This window comes from Filicampus tigris, chromosome 12 (genome assembly GCF_054856515.1).
Source record: "Filicampus tigris isolate MCC_2025a chromosome 12, RoL_Ftig_1.0, whole genome shotgun sequence".
Taxonomy (NCBI): Eukaryota; Metazoa; Chordata; class Actinopteri; order Syngnathiformes; family Syngnathidae; genus Filicampus; species Filicampus tigris.
In genome coordinates this window covers 3,308,944-3,331,465 of record NC_141228.1, presented here as the reverse complement: position 1 = coordinate 3,331,465, position 22,522 = coordinate 3,308,944, and the positions used below count along the sequence as shown (strand labels likewise).

The window sequence follows — 22,522 nt, the reverse complement described above, 5'->3', positions numbered from 1 at the left end:
TCATCTAGCGTTACAGTTTCTCATGTGGACTTTTGCAAAATTAATTGCCCAACCCTGTTACACAGTTGATGGTTGTGAAACCCACTGTTTGAGGCATCTTGGAACAATCTGTTTAAAGTCAGGACATGCTGCTGTTAGCATGCCAATTACACACTTGATCAAAATTTGTGCCATCTGTGATGGGTTTACTGCTATACGGTGTTGACAAAGGGAAAAACGTTGCTCATTGAGGTGTTTCATTGCTATGTTTTACCTTTCATTAATACACAATTGGGATCAAAACTGAGATCGTTGAAAAAAGACATTCTCCGTTTTGGAAATTTGAATAATAAAGTGGGCTAGATGCGTAATACTTTCCTTACTTCATTCTGCATTTATTTGTTGCCCTAACAAAAGAACAAAAAAAAAAATCAATGCAATATGTACCTCCGACATCAAGAGCAACCTTTCCTGTTGAAGTGCCAGCAGTGTTGGAAGCCACACAATTGTAGTCTCCAGCATCAATTTCTTGGGTATTCTTGATGATCATTGTGCCTGCCAGTGCATCTATGTCCAATAAAGATGTTGACTGCAATTGGACATCACCTGGAGAGCACAAGAGATTGCTTGCAGAGATTGGGACACTTGGGTGAGCTTAACATTGGCTCTTATATAATAGTTTTGCATGTAAAAATGACATCAGTACTAAAGTGCCCCCAAAAAACTCTGTTGTGATTTATTTATGTTTTCGGTCTCAGCGGTCTACGCCACCAAAATGCAAATGCCCATTACTACTCTCGTGCACTTCAACCTGTGAAAGTATAAAATGTTCTGCACAATAGTTTGGATTTATTGATGTAAAACGTGATCTTGTCATGATCACCTCCACAAAATCAAAAATACGGTGGCGATTGCTCCTCCACTTTCACAAGCTGAAGCGGACAAGAGCATGAACACGCACACGAACCCTGACTGGTTATATTTCGGACATTTAGCGACGCTAAACTCGTGTCAACTCTCCGGAGGCAGACGGCGACTGGCAGTGGGCAAGCAATCAGGCAAGCATGGATCTTTGTCCCCCCCCCCTTCCCTCGACGGCTAACAGTAGGATAACGGTACGGCTAATAGCAACAACTAGCTTCAGGCCATTAAAACAAAAGGCGTTAGCACAACAACATTCGCTCCTTACTGTCTGCGCAGCGTGTGGAGGTGATTATGAGCCTGTGTCTTCATACCGCGGGGTTGCCTCCCAAGCAGTCGCGTGCGTTGTCCGACACCGCTTGCAGCCGCGACAGTGAAGCGGCGTCAGAGTGAGGTAAGACCTCATCGAACACCGGGAGTGTCTCGAACGTGCACATCCGACTCCACAACCAAGTGTGGCCGCATTAGAACGCACCTTTTCGGCTGTTACATTCCTTTGTGGACGGCGTGTTCATCCGAATAAATGTGCACGTCCACTCATTCCCACTTCAGTCTCTGTAAATATCCTGAATGGTGTTAAATGCCTCGCCAGTCCTAACTGTGATCAGCAAAGAAGCAGTGTTTTTTAGTTTTGTTTTTTAGCAAAGAAGCTCGTCCCAGCATAAATCTATGCTCTCCTCACTTCCATATTTCTTCATTCTCATAAATCAGCCACGGAAAGGTTAATCCTCTTGATATGTTGAAGTGGTCATTAGTAGGGATGTCCACATACATTTTGGTGCCAATTGAGCACCGTTTTTGCACGTTATAAGCAATGAAAGTACAATGGTTTCCAATGGAGAGTTTGTAATCGGTTCCTCCAGTGACTAACAGCAGAGCAAGGATGGAACAGTAGGGGGCACGACCCTTCTCCTCATTAACAACAGGCATTATTCATGGAGTCACTTATTTCCTAATTTCTCCCAAATGTATTGATAAAATATAAAATGACAACTCTTTTCATTTTCCTCATCAAAATTTATATAAAATGAACTTTTTAGTGAAAACATGGCCAACATGGCCCACCGTCCTTTTAAGTTTTTACTGGACACTTGACTCTTTTTTGCCGGTCCGGCCGCGACCCTCCACCCTTGACCTGGGTACCCTTCCGGCTGCGACCCCGCGCCCTTATTCATAAAAATGATCACCCCCCCGCCCGGTCCGACCGGTCCGGCCCAGGGACGGACTGCCCAGCTCTGCTTATTACACAACTTTACTTTCTGCCCCAAATATGTTTTCTTTTGCCTAAAATGCGATTCACATTACTCTATTTCTTCGTTAAGAAGAGAATTTGCCGCTCCAACTTTGTGTTAGTGTATTACTGGTGTCAGGCAGAATACTTGTCTTCCAAAAGGAGAGCGTTTTTGGAGTCTCTTTTTGGAGACCAGCAATATTCCTCAACCCTTGAGTGAATGTTTTTGAATAAAATTATTTCAAAACTCTCCTTAGACTTACTATTCTCCTAAAAAAATTTACTTGGAATTTCTGAGTGAAAAAACTTTACTAGTTTTTTTTCCAAGTAAATATCACCCAATTTTTTTTCCAGTGTACCTTTATACCACCAGATCTCTGGCTGAGGGATTCCAGATGCAGAACAGGCCATCACGGTGGTTTCTCCAATACCAGTGAGAATCTCATCAACAGCCACTGTCACCACAGGAGATTCTACGGACAAAGCAGTTAAGGAAGTACTGTACAATATTTGGGTATAGTTCATGTTTTATTGTTAGAGTAAATATCTCTCATATGTGTATATTCAAGAAATGTCTGGACGTATTAGTCACCTATGTAAGCAAGGATGGAAACCATGGAATCAGTTCCCGCTTGGTTGCTGGCCAAGCAACCATAAACACCTTCATCCATCTTCTCTACATTTCTTATTGCTAGTGTGCCATCACTTGTCATTCTGTGTCTGAACAAAATTATAGTTTACAGCTTAATAAAGAGCCAATATAATGTCAAAGCTCTTCTAAGGAATAGCGAACCTACCTGCTTGATGCCATGATAAACATGCCATTGTGTGTCCAGGCCAGGAGGGGTGGCGGGTAGCCGCTTGCCGAGCATCTGATCTTCACTTCTTCTCCTCTTGTAAATGTCTGGTTCCGAGGCTCCACTGAGACACGGGGCACCTCTAAAGGGAGAAGGAAATTCAAGATTTATATAATGTAGCATAATAGTCAAAAAGCTACACAATATTCTTCGGTATTTTGTTCAGGCACTCATAAATTAAATAAAATTCAGAATTGCTCCAACTAATAACCTTCCAAAAGCTTGTCATGTTGTCTCCAAGCCTGGTAAACTGTGGAATCTTCAGACATGAGCCAACTGATTCATGAAGTGTCCCTCATCCCTTTATGGGTGTGTTCCACTCTAACTGCCAAATTTAGTCACTGAACACCACTTGTAGAAAGTTTAGTGTGGGAAACTGTGCTTCCAGCATACATCACAATCCCAGTGTGCAGCAAAGATGTGAGAACATGCACGAGGGGTGTATGAAAAGTTTTAAGCATCATGTATAAGAAGTGTTGATGCATGGTTGAACCTATGATTTTTTGAAAGTTAAACCAAGTATTCCTGCCAAATTTTAAGATTCTAACATGCTTCTTATATTTTTTAGCTGAATTTTGAATAAGCAACTGTCAAGGATTCAGTGATAAATGGAAAAAAACTGAAATTTGTGCAAATTCAAACTTGTTCCCCATCCATCTTATTTGCCACAAAATTAAGACATACACAATAAAAGTACTCAATGTCTCATTAAATGTAAGTTTGCTACTGTTTTCTGTCATTGCCTGCACTTTACCACCTCAAGACCAGGGGTGCCCAAATCCGGTCCTCAAGAGCCCCCTATCCAGCTTGTTTCACATGTCTCCCTTTGAACCGGGTTCAAATAATCAGATGATGGGGTTTTAATGACTATGTGTTTCTGGTCATTTAAAACTGAATTTAATGCTGAATGAAATAAACTGTCAACCCTCCCACCTGCCATTTTGAATGTTATGAGCATGGACTCCCGCCGGCGAAGAGTGACGTTGCTCACGAAGGGGACATCACAGCAAGTAAACGAATTTGATTGGACAGCTCGTTTTGAACCGAGGCCCAGCCGTGGTGAATGTCTCCTGACCCACTTTCTAAGTAGGTGTGGCTTGCCATGCTACTGCACTTGGGCCCACACACTCTCTTGTTCTATTTCTCTCTTGCACTTTGTGACACTCATTTGACTCCTTCAGCAATTTGGGTCCCTAAAATAAAATTTTAAAAAATGATAGAGGATTTATTTCTGCCTCCAGTGACAGCTTATTTGGTGTGTGCGCCGTCATTAAGACATGTCAAGGAAGCTGCAAACATACTCATAACGTAACAAAATGCCATCGCAAAGGCTAACTTCAAAATAAAAAGCTTAGCAAATAATACATTAACACCAATCCAACAGCCTTACTAGGCTTTTATTTTAACTATTTATTTTGAAGTCTGGCAGCGTGACAGCTAGCTTGATTTGTCTTCTTGACATTTCAGCTTGCCTTATCACAGTTCTTATTGCTACTTGCTACCAAGATCAACACACCATCCCGAAAACATATTCAATCACTAATTTAGGACACTAAGAAACCTGTAGTTAATTTACACAGTCATTGTGTGATCAGGCACAGGTCTCTGCCTTTCGCGGCCAGCAGCTAACCACTAGCTGCAAGCAATGAGTGCCCAGCTGGCAACATCAAGTCATCCAACGGCTCTTGCTTTGCTTTCCTATTTTGCTCTTTTTCAATGATGTGGACATAGGCTAGTTCGTAATTCACTGTCCATGTTTTAAGGGAGAGGATGTGCCTTTAATTCCACTTTGAGGTATTTTCATTCATTCATTCATATACTTTGTATAAAATAAGAAGGTATACTACCTCATATTGCACTTAAATTTATTTTCCTTAAATTCTAAATGGTTATATTTGAAATTTAGCGTTGAATGTTCTTTTTTAATTTAATGGGCAAAATTTATCTGCAATTATCTTGTTTTTTCTGATCCAAAAGCCGATCTGTGACTCAAATCCATAATCCAATCTGAATCACTGTGCCACAAAATTTTTTATATATATATATATATATATATATATATATATATATATATATATATATATATATATATATATATATATATATTACTGCTGTCAAGGGATTACATTTTTAATCGAATCGTAGTTAATCGCATTTTTTTCATAGTTGACTCGTAGTTAATCGCATATTTTAATTATTGTAAAAAAAAAAATCCCTTGATTTTCCTGTCCCAAATACTTTATTCAAGCAAAGTCATTATTATTTAAGAATATGCTCCATGCAAGCCCACTAGTTGAAACAAGGCATTCTGATAAATATTGCGTTTGTGGAATTAGAGTTAATCCACCTGTTTTTAGTCATCACTGGGGGGCGGCCATTTAGTCACATCTTTGAACTGAAAATGATATCACAGTTGCTCAGAGCTCACGTAATGACCAATAACAGCTCACCTGTTTTCTGAAACCGAGTCATGATTGGTCGTTATTTGAGCCCTCAGCGCATCTGTGATGTCGTTTTCAGTCGACAGAAGTAATAAAATGGCCGACCCTTGAGATGGTAAAAAGTGGATGGATTTTGCAACTTAACTCATATTCCACAAACACAATACTAATCAGAATGCCTTGTTTGAACTAGAACATATTCTTGAAAAAAAAAATGTTTTGGTTGACTTTCCCTTCAATTGAAACAACAAGCATTGGATTCAACTGGACACCAATTGATTGGCTAACCTTGTCTTGCTTTAGAAAGAAAATATATATGACAAACACAACGCTGCATTTTAAGGGCAAGCAAGGAAAGTCTATCTAATCCAAGCAGTCTATGTAACCATAGGATGTATCTGTATGTACAGTATTTATGTATATGCTACAGCTACGTATGATATAAGATAAATATTAGCTGGATATATGTGCATCTGTGAGTTGAACTTGTTGGTTCAATGTTGCAATTAGACGTACTTAGCCGATTCTGACTTTGGGTCATGAGCCGCATTGCGTCATTCGATGGATCGGCTGGCCGGAATGAAACTGATTCTACTCGATTCCGGGTTTCCGGTGGCCACCCCTACTGTGCATGTGTCTGCCCAGCACTTCATCCTCATCGTCAATATTTTGAAGCAGGTGTAACACCTCCTCTACTCCAAAGCTTTTTTTTAATATACATTGTACAGATCGTGGTGACCAGCAGCCTTGATCAATGCAGCCGCTGGTTGCTGTAGAAACCTTAATCATGCGATCAAAAAAGTTGACGACGTCAAAAGGGGGTTGGATTAACACAGAGAATAGCATGCTAAACTGACAGCCCTAAAAAAAAAAAAAAATATATATATATATATATATATATATATATACACATATATAAATGTATACATATATATATAGAGAGAGAGAGTGAGAGAGATGTATCGCTGACGTCGGGCTAAAACCTTGTACCTCCAGAATAGGAGCATTGCATTGTGAAAGAGAAGGAGACATTTTCAACACTTCAGATTGGTCAATAATGTGTTAAATGACACCCATGCGTATGAACTGACCAATAGTATCGATTTTTCCAAATATGAATTTCACCAAAATGTGACTTATGAGGTTTGGCCCGACGCCAGCAATTTATATATATATGGCACTATATAATATAATGCAACTTAAACAGTAAAGCCCCTATTACACTGAGGGTCGAACATTTCCGAATGTGGGCGAAAATAGAAAAATGCGCGTTCACAACATGGCTTCGTCAGGGTTTGTTCAAGGTCGCAAATGTTTGCCAAACGGTCGCCAGACGTTTGTCAGACATTGGCCTATATTTTTTTTGTCTCAAAAGAATTTTGACAATGTTCAAGATTTCCTCGCGACAACAAAAATCACTAATACGGTTGGCAAATGTTTTGTGAACATTTGCATCATTGAATGAACCCTGACGAACTCTGACGTGAATGAGTATTTTTTTGCTTTCGCCCACATTCGGAAATGTTCAGCCCTCAGTGTGATAGGGGCTTTACTGTTCAAGTTGCATTATATTATATAGTGCAATATATATATTGCTGGTGTCGGGCCAAAGCTCATAAGTCACATTTTGGTGAAATTCATATTTTTTGAAAAATCTATACTATTGGTCAGTTCACAAGCATTTGCTGCCTTCGAAAACACTCGCAATTGTTCGCCACTCAGTGGGATAGGGGCTTAAGTCAATCACAGTCAACTAACAAGAAAAAATCTGTCTCAGTGCTGCTATGCAATGCATGCACATGTGAAAGAAAAATGCACATGACATCACATGTGTTTTTCCAAGTTTTGTCAGCTTAATGTGAACTTACTATCACGTCAACTATATTCTCTGAGTGTTGTGGGTCATCAGACCTGACCCTCTTCAAAGCGAGGCAAATGACTAGGATAGCAAAGACCGCGGATAATTACAATCCCCCAGTGCTTGCTGACAGCTGTTTGAGAGAGGGAGTGGGCGATGAGGTACACGCACACAAAATAAGTCAAAATCTTTGTTTAATAAAAGATAACAAAAAAGGAGACGACATAATAAAAAAGGAGAGGCAGGGAGGTATAAAGTTATAAAGAATAAGCATCAAAACCTGGCACAAACTGTAGAAAGAAGAATTTTGGTTGCACCATACGGCCTGTGAATTAACTTCTCATGAGACTGGCGGGTGTCTAACAAAGTAAATCCAGTAGAGAGTGCTAGTCAGAACAGATTGTTTCTCTCTCTTGTATGTTTCGGTATGGCATGTTCGGTTCGGTCCACTTACGTTCGGTTCGGTCCACTTATTAGCGCAAGCTTACGCACGGGCGCTATTGACTGTTGCACGCGGGAGAGGAGGGTGGCGGCACTAAAGAGGAGCCAGGACGCCAGAAGCCGTGATAAATCATAAATGCATGGATAAATGGCATTATAATGGCATACGCAAACAAGCCAGAGCTCGAAGGTCCCCCGTACACTGCCGTCTCCTGTTTGGGAACATTCTAGCTTTCCTGTTAAAATCGCAGATGGGGAAAGGTACGTGTATAAGTCCCAAAGTTGTGTGCCGACATTGCTACATGAGATTGGCGGCTATGTTGCAGGTAACACGTCTAACATATATCCGACTTTGAATGTTTCTTAGACGAGGAAGCAGGCAGTATTTTTAGCCAAAAACAAAGTACAACAGCTCTGTTCTTCGTTCTCCGCTGCTTCTCTCGCTAGCCGTACGATGCATTCATGAACCTCTGAAACATCACAACCCAGCAAACCACAAATCCGACCACAACACAGATAACCCAATTCGTTACAATATGCTGTTGAACATTCAAAGATTTCAATGCCTAAAAAGTGTAAATAATTTCATAAAGACTTTAAAGTTACTGTATTTCATTATAAAAAGCGTTTTAATACAGTTAGCAATAATTGTAACTGTTGCTGTATGTATTTTTTTTCATCACACAAAGTGTATATGTACTGTAATGACAACTTGACTTTAACTCGAATACTTAGGTGTGTCATAGGCTGTTGCTGAGGAGTGTTTAAAGAGTTCAGTGTCTTAATAATTAACATAATCAAGAGATTTATTGTTAGTGTATTTTTTATTCTGGTGTAAATTCTTATAATGTCACCCGAATGATTCACTATTATTTATTCATTTATTTTAAATGTGTCATTTACTTGTCATCTTTTCAAAATAAACATATATTTTTTTAAAAATCTGTTTTTTTTGTACCGAAAATATATCGAACCGAAGTTTCCAAGAAACCGAACCGAACCTTAATGTGATTTGGCATACCGGTACACCTCTAATTGACAACCAATGACTGTGTTTAGAAATACAACTTTTGTGTGCAAGAACTTCTCAGTGTCACTATGCATAAAACAACATTCATAAACGCATGGTTGGATGAATTTGGTGGCTATACAGTCCTTGATAGCCCTGACCTCAACCCTGTCACAAATCTTCTGGATGAACTAGAATAGAAATGGTGAGCCAGGCCTCATCTCATCTCATCCAACTTCAGAGATCTCTGTATTCTCTTTCCTATTTTCACCTGTGAGCAATTTCCTATTATGAGGCGAAACAATGGAGAAATGCAACGCAAGGAGACACTGACAAATCAAGACACAGTTTAAAAAAAAACACAGGCGCAATGTCATTGAAACACATTATTATGTGTCTCAATTTTCATACAACAGAATGTAGTCATCTACAGTATATAAAAACAAACTCCTTACCTTGCACAATGAGGTTGACTCGCTCTGTTGTCATCCCTCCTTCATTTACAGCAATACACTCATACCAGCCTGAGTGATCTGGCCTTACAGAAAATACTTGAAGTGAAAGATTAGTCAAGACGTGTACCCGAGGGTCCAGACGTGCATCAAGACCCTCTTTCAACCAAGTCAGGTTGAAGCTGACTGTGCTGACAACATGGCAGGTGAGGACAGCTTGGGATCCGGGTGAAGCTGTTACGTTGCCTTGAACTGTGATAGCGGGCGGTGGCTCTGCATGAGGAGGACATCAGAATAGGAGGTTTCTGTGTATTATGAAGTATGAAATTGAAAGGCTTCGTAACACATTTGTATGAGGGTTAACATTCTACATTAACGTAACACCGCAATCCTACGTTAGTCAGAAGAACATGGAAATACATTATTACCTGTTCTTGTCTTCATTTAAACATTCGAAGAATCGTGCAAATATGACTTAAATGATATCCAAGAAACTTTGGGTGGACATGAGGTTTGGGACAAGGAAGCACCTAATGGTGCAGATTGTGCAAGAACTTAACTCAAATTGCAGAATTTTTTTGAGACCGGTATTAAAGATTGCTGGTCTGGGCTAATGCAGGGCATGGTACATGGTGAATTTTACATTACACGTGGCCTCGGTTTACTTAGCTGGTTTCTTCAACATCAGAACTAAAGTTGAAGAGTAAAAAGTATACTGAGATAAAGCCACAACTTACTGGACAGCATTTTTTAAGTATTGTGACAACACTCAGCTGCTAACTTCCACAATGTGCAGTTATTTTTGCCAGATGAATAAATGTCACATTCTTAATATAAACACCTTGTGAAACTGAAAGTAAAATTGACTTGAAAAATGTGCTAACCTGATACATCCAGAAAGGTGCGAGCTCGTCCTGTCCCAGCGCTGTTGATGGCAATGCATTCGTAGTAGCCTTCATCCTTTGAAGTGACCACTTCTATTTTCCACGACGCCGTGTCAGACTCCCTGGAATTAAATAAGTCTCAGAGCTTTTGGATATCCAGCAGTACAGTGCAGTATATCGAAGTAAATTTTCGGTTATCTGGATGATAATTGTACAACGTGAAATAATTTTGTTTTGGTTTTCACTAACTAAAACGGTTTCATGTCCTCGACAACCTCACTGCTAACCTGAATAATTGATCCACCCCAAGTCGCTTTCCATCATTGCTGAAACGTAGAGTGAAGGGAATCAGGCTTTCCACTTGACATCTAACAGCCCCTTTCTGGAGATAATAGCCATGGGTAATTGCAGGCATCAGCACTTTGGGGGCATCTAACAAGAGATACACCAGAGAGCCAAGTTAACCCTTCATTGTTCATATTCCCAATATACGGTATGTACAGCCTGCATTACTGACCTGGTATAATATTTGAGAAGGACACACTGGAGACTCTCTGGAAAACAAAACCATCCCGGTCATACCCTGTCACCCGCAGAAAGAACGCTTCATTTGGTGGAATGAAATCTGTGATGTTCCAGAGGCTGTATGGTTGGCGTTCGGGGTAGTAGCGGATCGGCAGGGTTTTAATAACTTTGCCTGTTATTGCCAAGAGCTCAAGCCTGTCAGCCCGAGCAGGTGGAGAAAGCCCAGTTGTGTTCAGCAGGATGTGGGTAGGAATCCCTGGAAAGTTAATAGAATTTATAATTGTAATGTTCAAAAACTCGTGAGATGCTGGCAAAAATTTCAAAATGATGGATGGACGACAAACAAAGCTGTGTGGACCCTTACTAATTGGAAAAATCATTTCAACTCACTAACCTTGAACTGGACGACTGAACGTCTTTTTGAAATCCATTGTGGCCTTTCGGGAGAACCCAGCTCGAAAGTCTATGCTGCTGAGACCTGAGATACGAACTGAGTGTCTTCCTTCGCTAGAAGTCTGCAATTAAAACAGATGATGTGACGATTCATATTTGATTTTCCATAAGCAGTCCATGTGTAATGAAACCAACAATGACATTTTCAGTCAACAGAAATTACAAAATGACATGCCCCGAGATGGCTAAAAACAGGTGGATTTTGCTATATTCCATAAACGCAACATTGATCAGAATGCACTGTTTGCATTAGTGGGCCTGCATAGAGCATATTCTTGAAAAAAATATGTTTGGGTTGAATTCCTCTTTAAAGTGGTAAGACTCATTCTTGAGTGTGATCAAAAAAGAACTTTTGCTTCTGCAGGCAGATTGTTATAGTAGTCAAATGACTTTTTAATCAAATTTTGAAATCAAAATAATCCTCACAAATCAAAAGACAACGACCCAAAGTTCAATGCTTTTCAATGAGCGGAGAGTTTGTTTTCACCGACTTGAACTCCATCTTGACTTGTGATGTCATTTTGACATAAGCTCTGACTTGTCCATAGCCTCTGATCAAGCATTCATTCATTCATTCATTATCCATACCGCTTATCCTCACAAGGGTCGCGGGCGTGCTGGAGCCTATCCCAGCTGTCTTTGGGCAGTAGGCAGGGGACACCCTGAATTGGTTGCCAGCCAATCGCAGGGCACACAGAGACAAACATCCGCACTCACAATCACACCTAGGGGCAATTTAGAGAGTCCAATCAACTTACCATGCATGTTTTTGGAATGTGGGAGGAAACCGGAGTTCCCGGAGGAAACCCACGCAGGCACGGGGAGAACATGCAAACTCCACACAGGGTGGCCGGAGCCGGGATCGAACCCACGACCTCTGAACTGTGAGGCGGACGTGCTAACCAGTCGACCACCGTGCCGCCTCTGATCAAGCAGTTCTTCACTAAATATAATTGCTTGCACTTGGCTTTTAGTGTCCATGTCTCTATGTTGTGGCGCTCGGTATGTTTGTGTGGTAATATATCTAATTATGATTGGGGTCTGTTCTTACTAGAATACAGAAATCAGTCTATAAATGCTCTGTGTCATGGGTGCGGGATAGAGGCCCCAAAAGCAGGAGTGTGTCGATTGAATGGTTTCATTTAAATTAAAGGCAAACAAGGTTCTGGAATGTTCAAAAACTCAAGTCCAAAAACAACAAGGATCAAATGAAACAAAGCAAACACTAGGACTTGACTTTGATAACAGACGTTGACGATACAACGAGGAACACCTGGACAAGACACAGAGGGTAGGAGGGAGCTGATTGGCTAACACCAGGGGCAGGGATGACACGCACAGGTGGACTCAATAACTTAACAAGAGACAGCCAAAGGAACACAAGGAAAAACATGAAACTAAAGGTCAAGAACCAAACTCAAAAGACAGACTATGACACTCTGTCTATATTTCACTATAAATCCTTGCTGTTAACCATTTTTAAAAGTTCTTGGCATTGCCTTTTAATGACGGACAGAAAAGACAGCCTTTTGTATGCCTGCAAGTGTAGACAAGCCAAAATGATTAAGTCTGACTTTGTGACATTCTAACATCTTCCACCTGATCTTATAAAACCTCCCCAATTGGAAATGACCCAATCAGTCTGACATTCATACTTTAATTAGACACACAAGCACTATAATCAAAGGCATCTAATGGCTCATACAGTCTTCTTCTTTGATGCCTGGCCGACTTGGAGACAAAGTAATTACTATATTACTATGAAAGTGTAGGTTAGGGAGCGGTAAGGTAAAACACCTTGGAGGTGTTCCAGCCTTGGCAGTGGGTACACTCTAACTGTCATTAGCATTTGCCTAACATGAAAGAGAACACATGAAGGTTGTCTACTTCAGGATGACGAAACTCCATCTCAAAAGAATGCTCATCCACACAGTATGTACGAAAGGCAAGATGAGCTGCTTAATCAATATAATAGCGCAAGGACAAAATGGATTACGTGTAGTGGTGGGCGATATGAGCTAAAAAAAATTCTCGATATTTTTTCCCAAAAACTCAAGAGCGATAATTTCATGACATTCTACAAAAAAATATTGTAAATCTGCACTTGCTTCATAGAAAATATACAGCGTTTGTAAACAACAGCTCTTGTTTATATTTTATTGTGGCATACATCTGCAAAATATTGTACAACAATATTCTGTGGCTAAATTTAATGTAACCCTTAAAAGTTGTTCTACCGTATCTTCACAGGGCGTGGTATGGCGGGTTAAAATATAGGTTTGAGTCTATGTATTTCTTCTGGCGTCTTCCTTGCTAAAGACAACCGGCACGGCAGGACAGTGTTTCGTTGCGTCTTTATTCAGACATGAACAGCCTCTCTCTTTTCTTTTTCTTTCCTCATGAAATGCGTTGTACCAACTCAAAAAGGAACAAATACTTAAGCAGAATAAAAATAACTAAATATATACTCACAGCACAAAATTGCAGTATGTTAAAAAAATAATAAATACAAAATGATATATGTAATCCCAAAATTAATATACAAAAATGAAAATATCAATTGGCAACTAAATCATGTGTTACATTAACAATGACGAACTTCATATTATGTCCCGGTGTTTTTATTGATTTTTGTGAATATTTATGTGGATTGAATGTCTCCTATTATTCCCTAATGATATATCATCACAGTTTGAGCTGCAGTAAGTACTGGTCTACCACTGCCAACTGAGAATGACAAAAGGTATTTACTTCAGCAGTCAGAATCAAAATACGTTTTATTTGATATATGGTGATTTATGCCACATGTGTCACGCTAGAATACAGATATGTAATTTGTGGAGGGTCCTTAACACAAACGGTAAGAGAGATACAGCGTCTAGCGCTGTTATTATGTTAGGTACGTTTGCAGTGACAACAAATTCATCCGCAATCTTTTGACAGACAGTCGCCGAAATTTTCCTACACATACAGCACATTAGATAGTCGCAAATGTATTGATGATGCGGACTACAAAAGCGTGCAAACTGTTAAGAGAATATCGAACATCCTATCAAGTTTAACGTGCTCACAAAGTAAAGTTATGTTGATGGCGTCGTTAGTTATGTTTCGCCAACGTTTACTTGCTTTAACAATGGTACGGCAGACCTGCGCATTCCATCCCTGGGACGGAACGGTCCGAGGACAAGAAGTTTTTTTTAAAAGGACGGACTAAACAAGGACAGAAGTGGGTTTTCGGCCGTCCCTCAATTCGTCCCTAACCGGGTCTAGTACCGACTGAATATGTTTTGTTGGGTTCTTTTAAAAAGCCAGACATGTTCTCTTCTACGGAGCCGCTTTCATTAATTGCCTGCACAATAGTTTTCATGTTCTTCCCAGTAGTCACATTGCACATGCATATTCTGCCCTCTAGTGGTTCAACACAGGTAATACCATGGATAATGCCACAGGAATCAAGGACGCCATTTCACTGACTGACAGAAACACGCCCTGCCTGTCTTGTGTGTGCAATCCGAGAGAGCAATTTTGTTTTGTTAACTAAATGTTAACTTTTAGTACAATATGCAGAAGTTTCAAGTCCTTTGCAATCACAATAATTTAACAGAGGAAAACTGCTTGCTTCCGCCTATTAATTTATTTCATTTAGGTGCAATCTCGCGGGTGTAAGCGCACTTAACTGATGATATATAAAAACATTGTTCAAACAGTTAAGACCTCGGCATAATCTCATGGGGGTACACTGAAAAAAACGATGGTACAATTTACTCAATTATATTTCGTCAGGAACCAGATAATTTTTTAAGTGGATGTAGAGTCTACTTAAAAATGTATCTGGATTCAGTTGATTACGTGCAACCACGTTAAAGCAATAAAATTGAGTAAATGGGCTGTCACTTATATAGCGCTTTTCTACCTTGTACCTCATCTACCTACTGATGACGCAGCATCAGGAGCAACTGGGGGTTCGGTATCTTGCTCAAGGATACTTAAACATGGTCATCATGGCCGGGGATCGAACCCACAACCTCCAGGTTGGGAAACGACCACTGAGCCATGCCACAAATATTCAACAGAAACTTATTTCAGTGTATGTAGATGATGGGCTGTCACGTGAAACGGTACCGCTCAAAAAGATAATTTGCTGGGAATGTTGAAACAACACTACATGGTCTGATCTCCCATTTAATTCTCTGCATAGTAATGCACCTTCATTATCATAAGGACATGTCACAATTGTCTACACTTACACTGAAAAAATTGTGTGTTGAATTTACTCACTTATTTTATCAAGTGGTTGCACAAAATAAAATCAACTGGATCCAGATACATTTATTTAGTAGATGTATAGTCCAAAAATGAGCATAATCCAGATAATTATATTTCGTGCAACCACTTGACAAAATAAAATTGAGTACATTCAACACAATCTTTTTTCAGGGATACTGTGCCTAATGGACTTCTCATATACCGACTCTGATTTTTTTAATGACAGACGACAGATCTACGCTATGACAAAACTCGCCTGGCAAACTGAAGGAATGAGGAAATGAAAAGTGGTGTGTGGCTCAGAAAGAGGGCGGAGACAGAGCGAAACTCAAGGTTCACTGAGAGGTTAGGATCAGAGCGTCTGTTACTGCAGTAACGTTGCTGAGACGGGACACTTCTGAATATTTGAAACAATGTTGTGTTGCCTCGGCTGCTGTCACACAGTCACGTGACCATTTCTGCCCGCTGACTCGCAGAATGAAGGTTTATCACTCCCTCGCCCTTTGCCTCGCCCTATGCTTGCTAATTTGCAGAATGAGGATTTCATCACTTTCTCCTTCATTGCAACCATCAATGGAGTCATTCGTCTTTTCTTTTCGAGACAGTATAAATACTTGATAATGTAAAACTGCACATTGTGAAAGCAAAATTGACGATGATATCAATGCCGATATATATCGCCCACCCCTAATTATGTGCAATGCTTCATTATGAAACCTGAAATTTCACACTCATTTTAACAAGAGTGAATAACCAAACCAAGTGCTAAAAGCTGCAGTGAATGATGAAATGTTTTGGAAGATAAAGACTAGTATGAAATATTGCAAACAGACATTCTGCATGAAAGACAGCTGGGTAAGGACAGGACAACAACTGGGAGAAACACCTTTCTCCATTCCACTGTAAATCATTTGATTAAGAGCAGATTAAAAACGATCCAATTCCTTTGCAAACACAATACATGGCCAGAGCATTAAACTACTCAGTGTCACAGACTATTACTGAAATCCAGCAAGAATGAAATCCCCCTGAAGTACAGTATGTTTCCACAGTTCTTTTGGATGACCCGGGAAACATCTGAGAACTATTTTTAGTCTTTAAGACAGCAAAAAGCTTTGGAGGAGTTGAGTTTGGAAAAGGGCTCCATTGTCATCACCATAAACAAGATTTTTTTTTTCATTGGAGGGACATAAATAAGAACACAATAAAAATACACTAAGTGATCAGATGAGACAGAAGCCTTTGGATGACAGCAATCAATGTGATTATGCTTCCATTAAACTTCCAAAACTCTAGTGAAAATGTCACATATCAGAAATTCAAAAGCTTTTCCAGAAATAACACATAGCATGCTGAATATTCCCTATTCTCCAAATCTTTCCATGTCTGCCAGATGAAGAAAAAGTTGGAAACACAGAGCGCCTGCCTGTCTGCCTTCCTGTGTGAGAAATGGAAGGACCTTGTTGGACAGACTATACTGGACACGAGAGATGAGTGCTGGGAAATTACAATGAACACTGAATGAGGAAAAGGGGGATTATACTTTATAAGGATCATTGTACTGGAGCATCTGGTCATTACATCCATGGGTACGGAATTTGTTTTTTTAATTGAGGCTGTATTTACAACAGTTACTGCTTTTGTACTTGAATTAGCTTGGAAACATACCCAGAACTTTGATTTGCCATGGAAAATATTTTGGATGTCGTCACTGTCATATTTTTCATATTTAAAGCTCTCTTTTCTTTTCATGTCTAAATGAGTACATACTGAATGCCATCTATCTAATAATGGACGTTGGTGATAAAGAGAAGCACTAATCAGACTCAATTCTGACTCTATTAAAGATAATTACACCTACGTTGTTACCCATTTGCTCAAAACATTTCCATTATAATGCAAGGTTGTCTACATTTAGTAGCGACTTCGCTCCTCACCATCTTTGCTTGTCTGGTGATGTTTCCACACTACAGACATCGCATTGTGAAAATTAAATTACACATGATATATATATATATATATATATTACACTTTTAGTAGGGGTCTAAGACCGTAGTAAATTTAGATTTAGATGTTTGGGAACCAGTGACCTAGATTGTACCTTGTAAGACAGAATTGGACTCATAGTGCATTCCACATTTCTGTGCACACAGTAGTTCTAGAACAGAAAAGTTGAGCACATAAAATTGTCAAAAAAGTCTTGGTATGCTAAAGCAGTAAGATTTAGGGAGCAACAAAAAAGGTCATTATTTATGAATTCATTGGTCAGGATGGGTGTTCCAATGGGTCAATACATAGCCAAATCCTTATGGGAAACTAAAACTTTGAACTTTAAAAAAATGTTTCACTGGAGCACTTGAGTCATTTGGGATGAATCTTAAGTGATGCCGCAGTCCTTCAGCTCATAAGTTTCCCAGTAAATCAAGAGAGCACTGACACGTAATGAAGCTATGTAAATGTTACAGCAGAAAATACATGGTCTCTTCCACAAATCACTCAGGTAAAAATGCTTGTCATTTTCCAGCATCTGGCATTGACACTAAACTGTAGTGAAATGTGTGTCCCATTTGGCATTCGTTTGATAAAAGGGTGCCATTAATTTAAACTATGCAAGGGTGGTGCTACAAGATGTCTGCCCAAACAAAAATAAAAATATGTGTGTGTTTCAGCATACTGCCTCTCTATCAACCTGGACTGCTTGCAGAGAACATGCACGTCAAATTGATTGGTTATTACTGTATCTGAACACACTGATATATTAGTGCAGTAATTCAATGTAAAAAAAGGCCCAGCTGCCCCTCGGGATATGATTTGTGACCTAATTCAAAGGTTAAAACACAGTTTAGCACTGGGATTTGTTTGTAGAAGGCTGCAATTGAATTCACTTTTCCAGGTAAAGACGGGATCTTATACCTTGATAGACCACAACCCGGCCTGCGGGTCCTTGATGTTGACAACTTTGGCAGAGTTGGGAATGTGCAACAGCTCAGTCAGACCGTCACTCTTCCCCATGATCCTTCCTGGAGGCAAAACATGAACACGGGGTGATAAATCGCCCTTTCCGTAGATGCAGTCAACATGAATTAATTTTCAGTCTACTCATGTATGGTTGAATAAATATTGCATCTACACTACAGTAACTTTTTGTTTTTTACCAAATTTTCCCTACCTGTCCTGTCTAATAAAAATATTATCTCTTATCAATGCAATCTGACAAAATTTTGAACACAAGTAACAGTTATCCTACCCTGGGGGTTTATAATCTGGATGTCTGGAGTGGGGCCACTGAGGGAAACAGTCACTTCCTTGAGACTGGGGTCAAAGGGGATCTGCCAGGTGTTGCTGACTCCAATGAAGTGATCAGTTGACAAAAGGTGGACCTTTGAGGACTGCACAGCCTCTTCCACCCATTTCAAAACCTGTAACATAAATAATGTCGCCATTACTTGTTGACAGTAAATCTGTACATGGTAATGATTATGATCCATCTACAATCTGTCTGCCCATATTGTGTAGACCACATACTGTACTAATTGAGACTAAATCAACAGAGCCGTTGCTCACTGCAGCAAACCAGTGTGCTCAATTTTCAATCGATTGCTTCGGTAAACAGGATTTAACAACAATCAGTTCCACACATTGGCTGAATTACTAAAGAGCCATTCAGCAATTATGTCCAATTCAAATAATAGCCCAAAGCCATTGTGAGTAAATTAAAATAATTTGTTAAGATTGACACTAACTATATTCCTAACAATTTATTAGCTGACAACATGAACTGCATTCCAGTTTCATGAAAGACACATAAAGAGAAGTTGTAAATTGTCTGCTACTTTTTAAATTCTGCAACTTTACCATGACTGACCGGTTTTTTCACCGTGGCCAAGGCATGTCATTGTGAATCAAAATATTTTCCCCATGAGTCAGACAACTTGAAACATGTATTTCAAAGGTCAGAGGAGTACAGAAATGCACTCCTACATTTCTGTTTAGTAACACTCTTACCTCATTGACCTGTTTCTTGTCTAGATGGAAGACCTGTCCAGAACTGGTGGAGGCGATTTCCTCATATGCCTTGTAGCCAATATGAGTCCTGTCATCACAATCCCCTGTCAACACAAACACAACCTACATACACAAGATAGAAAAGCATCAGTATCGGTCTAAATGACCCCATAATATATATTGTAAAGAATATCAGCCAGACCTGGGATTGTTTCTGTTGAATGAGTTGAAGGACATCATAGGTGAGTTTGTAATCTTTGGAGCGGGCATCTGTAAAGACGTAAATGAAGGAGCCAGGCAGTGAGATCTCCAGGGCAATTTTTATAGCGCCAATGCTCATCTCTGGACAGTCACCACCGCCCTGGCAATGAAAACAAAAGCGGTTTGATTAGCACATTATGGTGTTATAATGGAATTTAGCAAAATGTGCAAACAAAATATATGATGAACCAAAACACTAACGTAGGTAAATTAAGCAGTGTAGCACAGACACACAACATGGTCAAAACCATGCGGCTCTTTCATCCTTATGTTGCGGCTCTTTCATCCTTATGTTGCGGCTCTGTGTGGCTTGTGAAACTACATTCTTAGTAGTGTATGTTGTTTGTCTCAAAAACGTGCATTATGTCTTCCTAATAAGTCAAAGTTTTTAATTTCTTTCTTCAGACCTTGTGCAATTTCGGTGATCAGCATTCACCTTCTTCAGAGACGTTTGACAGCACTTGACGTGTCAGCAGGAAGCCGATGTGCTCGGAAAGCCCAGCGACACCCAAACTGCACGATCTCTGAACAAAGTATTTTATTTGTGTTTGTTTAATTGTAGTTGTAAATTGTAAGATTATTGTGACCTCGAAAAATTAATATAAAATTATATAGTCACTGTCGGCCGAAAATCTTGGAAGTCCAAATACGGTCAAATTCTCTCTCTCTCGCTCTCTTTTTCAAAATGTTTTTAATCACAAATCGATTCTAATGGTCCGTCCCTACTCCGTCTATATTTTTTATGCAATTCTAGTCAATTCAAAGTGGTGAAAATAGCAAATAATAAAGCACGATTTCATGGCCGGAGGTGTGTTCGACACTGCTGATAGCAGCCTTTTTTTTTTAAGACAGAAAAATGAATTTAGGTTATTTCATTTTAACATAATAAACAAAAAAACAAAAAACTTTAATAAGAGGTCAACGTAACTATGAAAGAGCGAAATAAACTAGTCAATATAAAGATTACCGTAAATAAACTCTGTTTTCAACATAATGTGCTGGGCAATATGTCTGAAAAACTGTCACAATCCAAGTATTTCCTATCAGTTAATATTGATAATTATTGATTTTCTTTTAAACCTATTTCAAAGAAATAAAATAACAGTTACTGTAACTGTTTTTGTGTAGAGCAACATTGTAAATCAGTGCATTTTAAATGCTTATTTGCTTTGGGTGCTACCCCAAATTAGTATGGACAATTCCGATCTTATGTGAAAAGGACGTCACAAGGCAAGATGGCGGTCAAGTTGGAGAAAACAAACTTTCCGCTCATTGAAAAACATTGAACTTTGGGTCATTGTCATTTGATTTGTGAGGATTATTTTGATTTCAAAATGTGATGGAATGTCGTTTGACTACTATAACAATCTACCTGTAGAGGCAAAAGTGCGCTTTTTATCACACTCGAGAACGAGCCTCATCACTTAAGTGCTCTCCACAAATCACTGGGGTCTTGGTTAGTTTCCATTTCGAACCGCCCAGTCCCACTCTCTTCACTCCTTTTACCCACTTTCTCCGACGTTCACGGTCCACACAGTAATTGTGGTGTAAACTACTTTAAGTACATTATCTTTTATTGTGAAAGGAGTAACAGGAAGTGCATAGGTGGCTATTTGGTAGCGTGTGAGAAATTAAGAGAAGCAGATAAAGACGTTCGAGTTTCTCTAACGTGTCGGTTGAATATCTACGCCCAATACTAGGACATTAATATGGCTTTATATGCTAGTCAGAGTAAGGTGGGTTGTTTTCACCGACTAAGGCGCATTGCATCGTGGGTATGACTAGAAATGCCCGGATATTTGGAATTGTCCATTGTTGATACACATACATTAGCCTTCATTCAATCTTCATACAATGTAATTGAACTAATACTCTCTTGGTGTGCATACATTATTGTTGACCAACCGTCTTAGGACTTCTTTATCTTTTTACTGCCACACGTTATTGAAATAGTCCATTCATATTTTACTTGCTTGATTTTAACTTGAGTGCAATGCCAAGTGTCGGATATGGTTAACTGGCGCTAGCATGGCAAAGACAGGGAACTCCTTTGTGAACGGTTTCGTTAGTCTTTCCAGGAGAAACCCCGGCTAAACACACGGTAAATGAGCCTTCATATCTATAGGCGGATAAGATCATTTGGCAACCCAAGCCACGGAGCATCACATGGCCGCGTACGTCATCAAAAAGCATGAAGGCAGCTTGGAGGGGAAGAGGCCGTGGCGAAGTAAGGAAGTCTATACAGTATTGTTTAGCAACAAATTCTTTGTAGTAAGGTAAGTTACTGTGTGTTAGTCCCTGGTAGACATAAGACAACGTGTTCCCTTTGGATTTACCACAGGGGAAGTCGCAGGTGTGTACTCGCTTTATGGTAGCCTGAAGACGAGAGGGGGTTTACTTTGAGTGCGTGTGTGACAACTCATTTCCCATCTCAAGCTGGTTCCTACCTTTGATTGTATTTTTGCATGCACATGAAAGACTACAGTCCTGTTTTGTTTTAATTCCTCATTCACAAAGAGCAACAACTTTTTCCTCATGAGATTGTAGGGTGAAAGTTGCAGCTGTCTACTAGTGTGGACTTAATGTGTGGAAACAATGGGGCAATTCCAGTATTTAGAAGGTAATGGCTTGCAATTACGTACTGTAAAAATTAAAATGTTTTAAAAAACTATGAACTACTTCATTTTTGGAACGATGAACTTGGTGAAGTTGAATGTGAACTATGAACTGAACAAGGTTCTTAAAAAAATTGTGAGCTGAACATCCACTACATACATTCTCTATTCGCTGACAAGAGAACTGTCACCTATTGCACCTAACTCTGGATTAAAAAAAAAAAAACATAGTATGTTCTTGACTGCTTGCCCGTCAATCACACTCACTTTTACACTTATGGACCATTTATTGTCTTCAGTTAACCTAACAAGTAAGTTTTTGGA

General features: G+C 39.5%; 1 protein-coding gene and 1 long non-coding RNA gene across 6 annotated transcripts in view; one reads left to right on the top strand and one right to left on the bottom strand.

The window, feature by feature from the left end:
• The window catches only part of hmcn1 (hemicentin 1), a 99,559-nt gene that overhangs the window by 53,239 nt on the left and 23,798 nt on the right, over positions 1-22,522 (bottom strand). For 4 of the 5 annotated variants that reach the window (XM_086046267.1, XM_086046264.1, XM_086046266.1 and 1 more), the window contains 13 exons: positions 19,525-19,683; positions 19,323-19,445; positions 18,565-18,736; positions 18,231-18,337; positions 10,993-11,113; positions 10,591-10,854; positions 10,361-10,505; positions 10,074-10,195; positions 9,193-9,462; positions 2,929-3,070; positions 2,724-2,851; positions 2,491-2,604; positions 427-585 (listed from right to left, as the gene is read on the bottom strand). In XM_086046267.1, the coding sequence (XP_085902393.1) occupies positions 427-585; positions 2,491-2,604; positions 2,724-2,851; positions 2,929-3,070; positions 9,193-9,462; positions 10,074-10,195; positions 10,361-10,505; positions 10,591-10,854; positions 10,993-11,113; positions 18,231-18,337; positions 18,565-18,736; positions 19,323-19,445; positions 19,525-19,683 (2,026 nt within the window). Of the gene's footprint in view, positions 1-426; positions 586-2,490; positions 2,605-2,723; positions 2,852-2,928; positions 3,071-7,741; positions 8,169-9,192; positions 9,463-10,073; positions 10,196-10,360; positions 10,506-10,590; positions 10,855-10,992; positions 11,114-18,230; positions 18,338-18,564; positions 18,737-19,322; positions 19,446-19,524; positions 19,684-22,522 lie in introns of those variants that run through there. The other variant, XM_086046268.1, reaches the window with a different exon arrangement.
• LOC147138080 (uncharacterized) lies at positions 7,772-19,679 on the top strand. The gene is made up of 4 exons (XR_015088867.1): positions 7,772-7,989; positions 9,244-9,395; positions 16,711-16,906; positions 19,347-19,679. It is a non-coding gene; the product is annotated as an uncharacterized LOC147138080 (long non-coding RNA).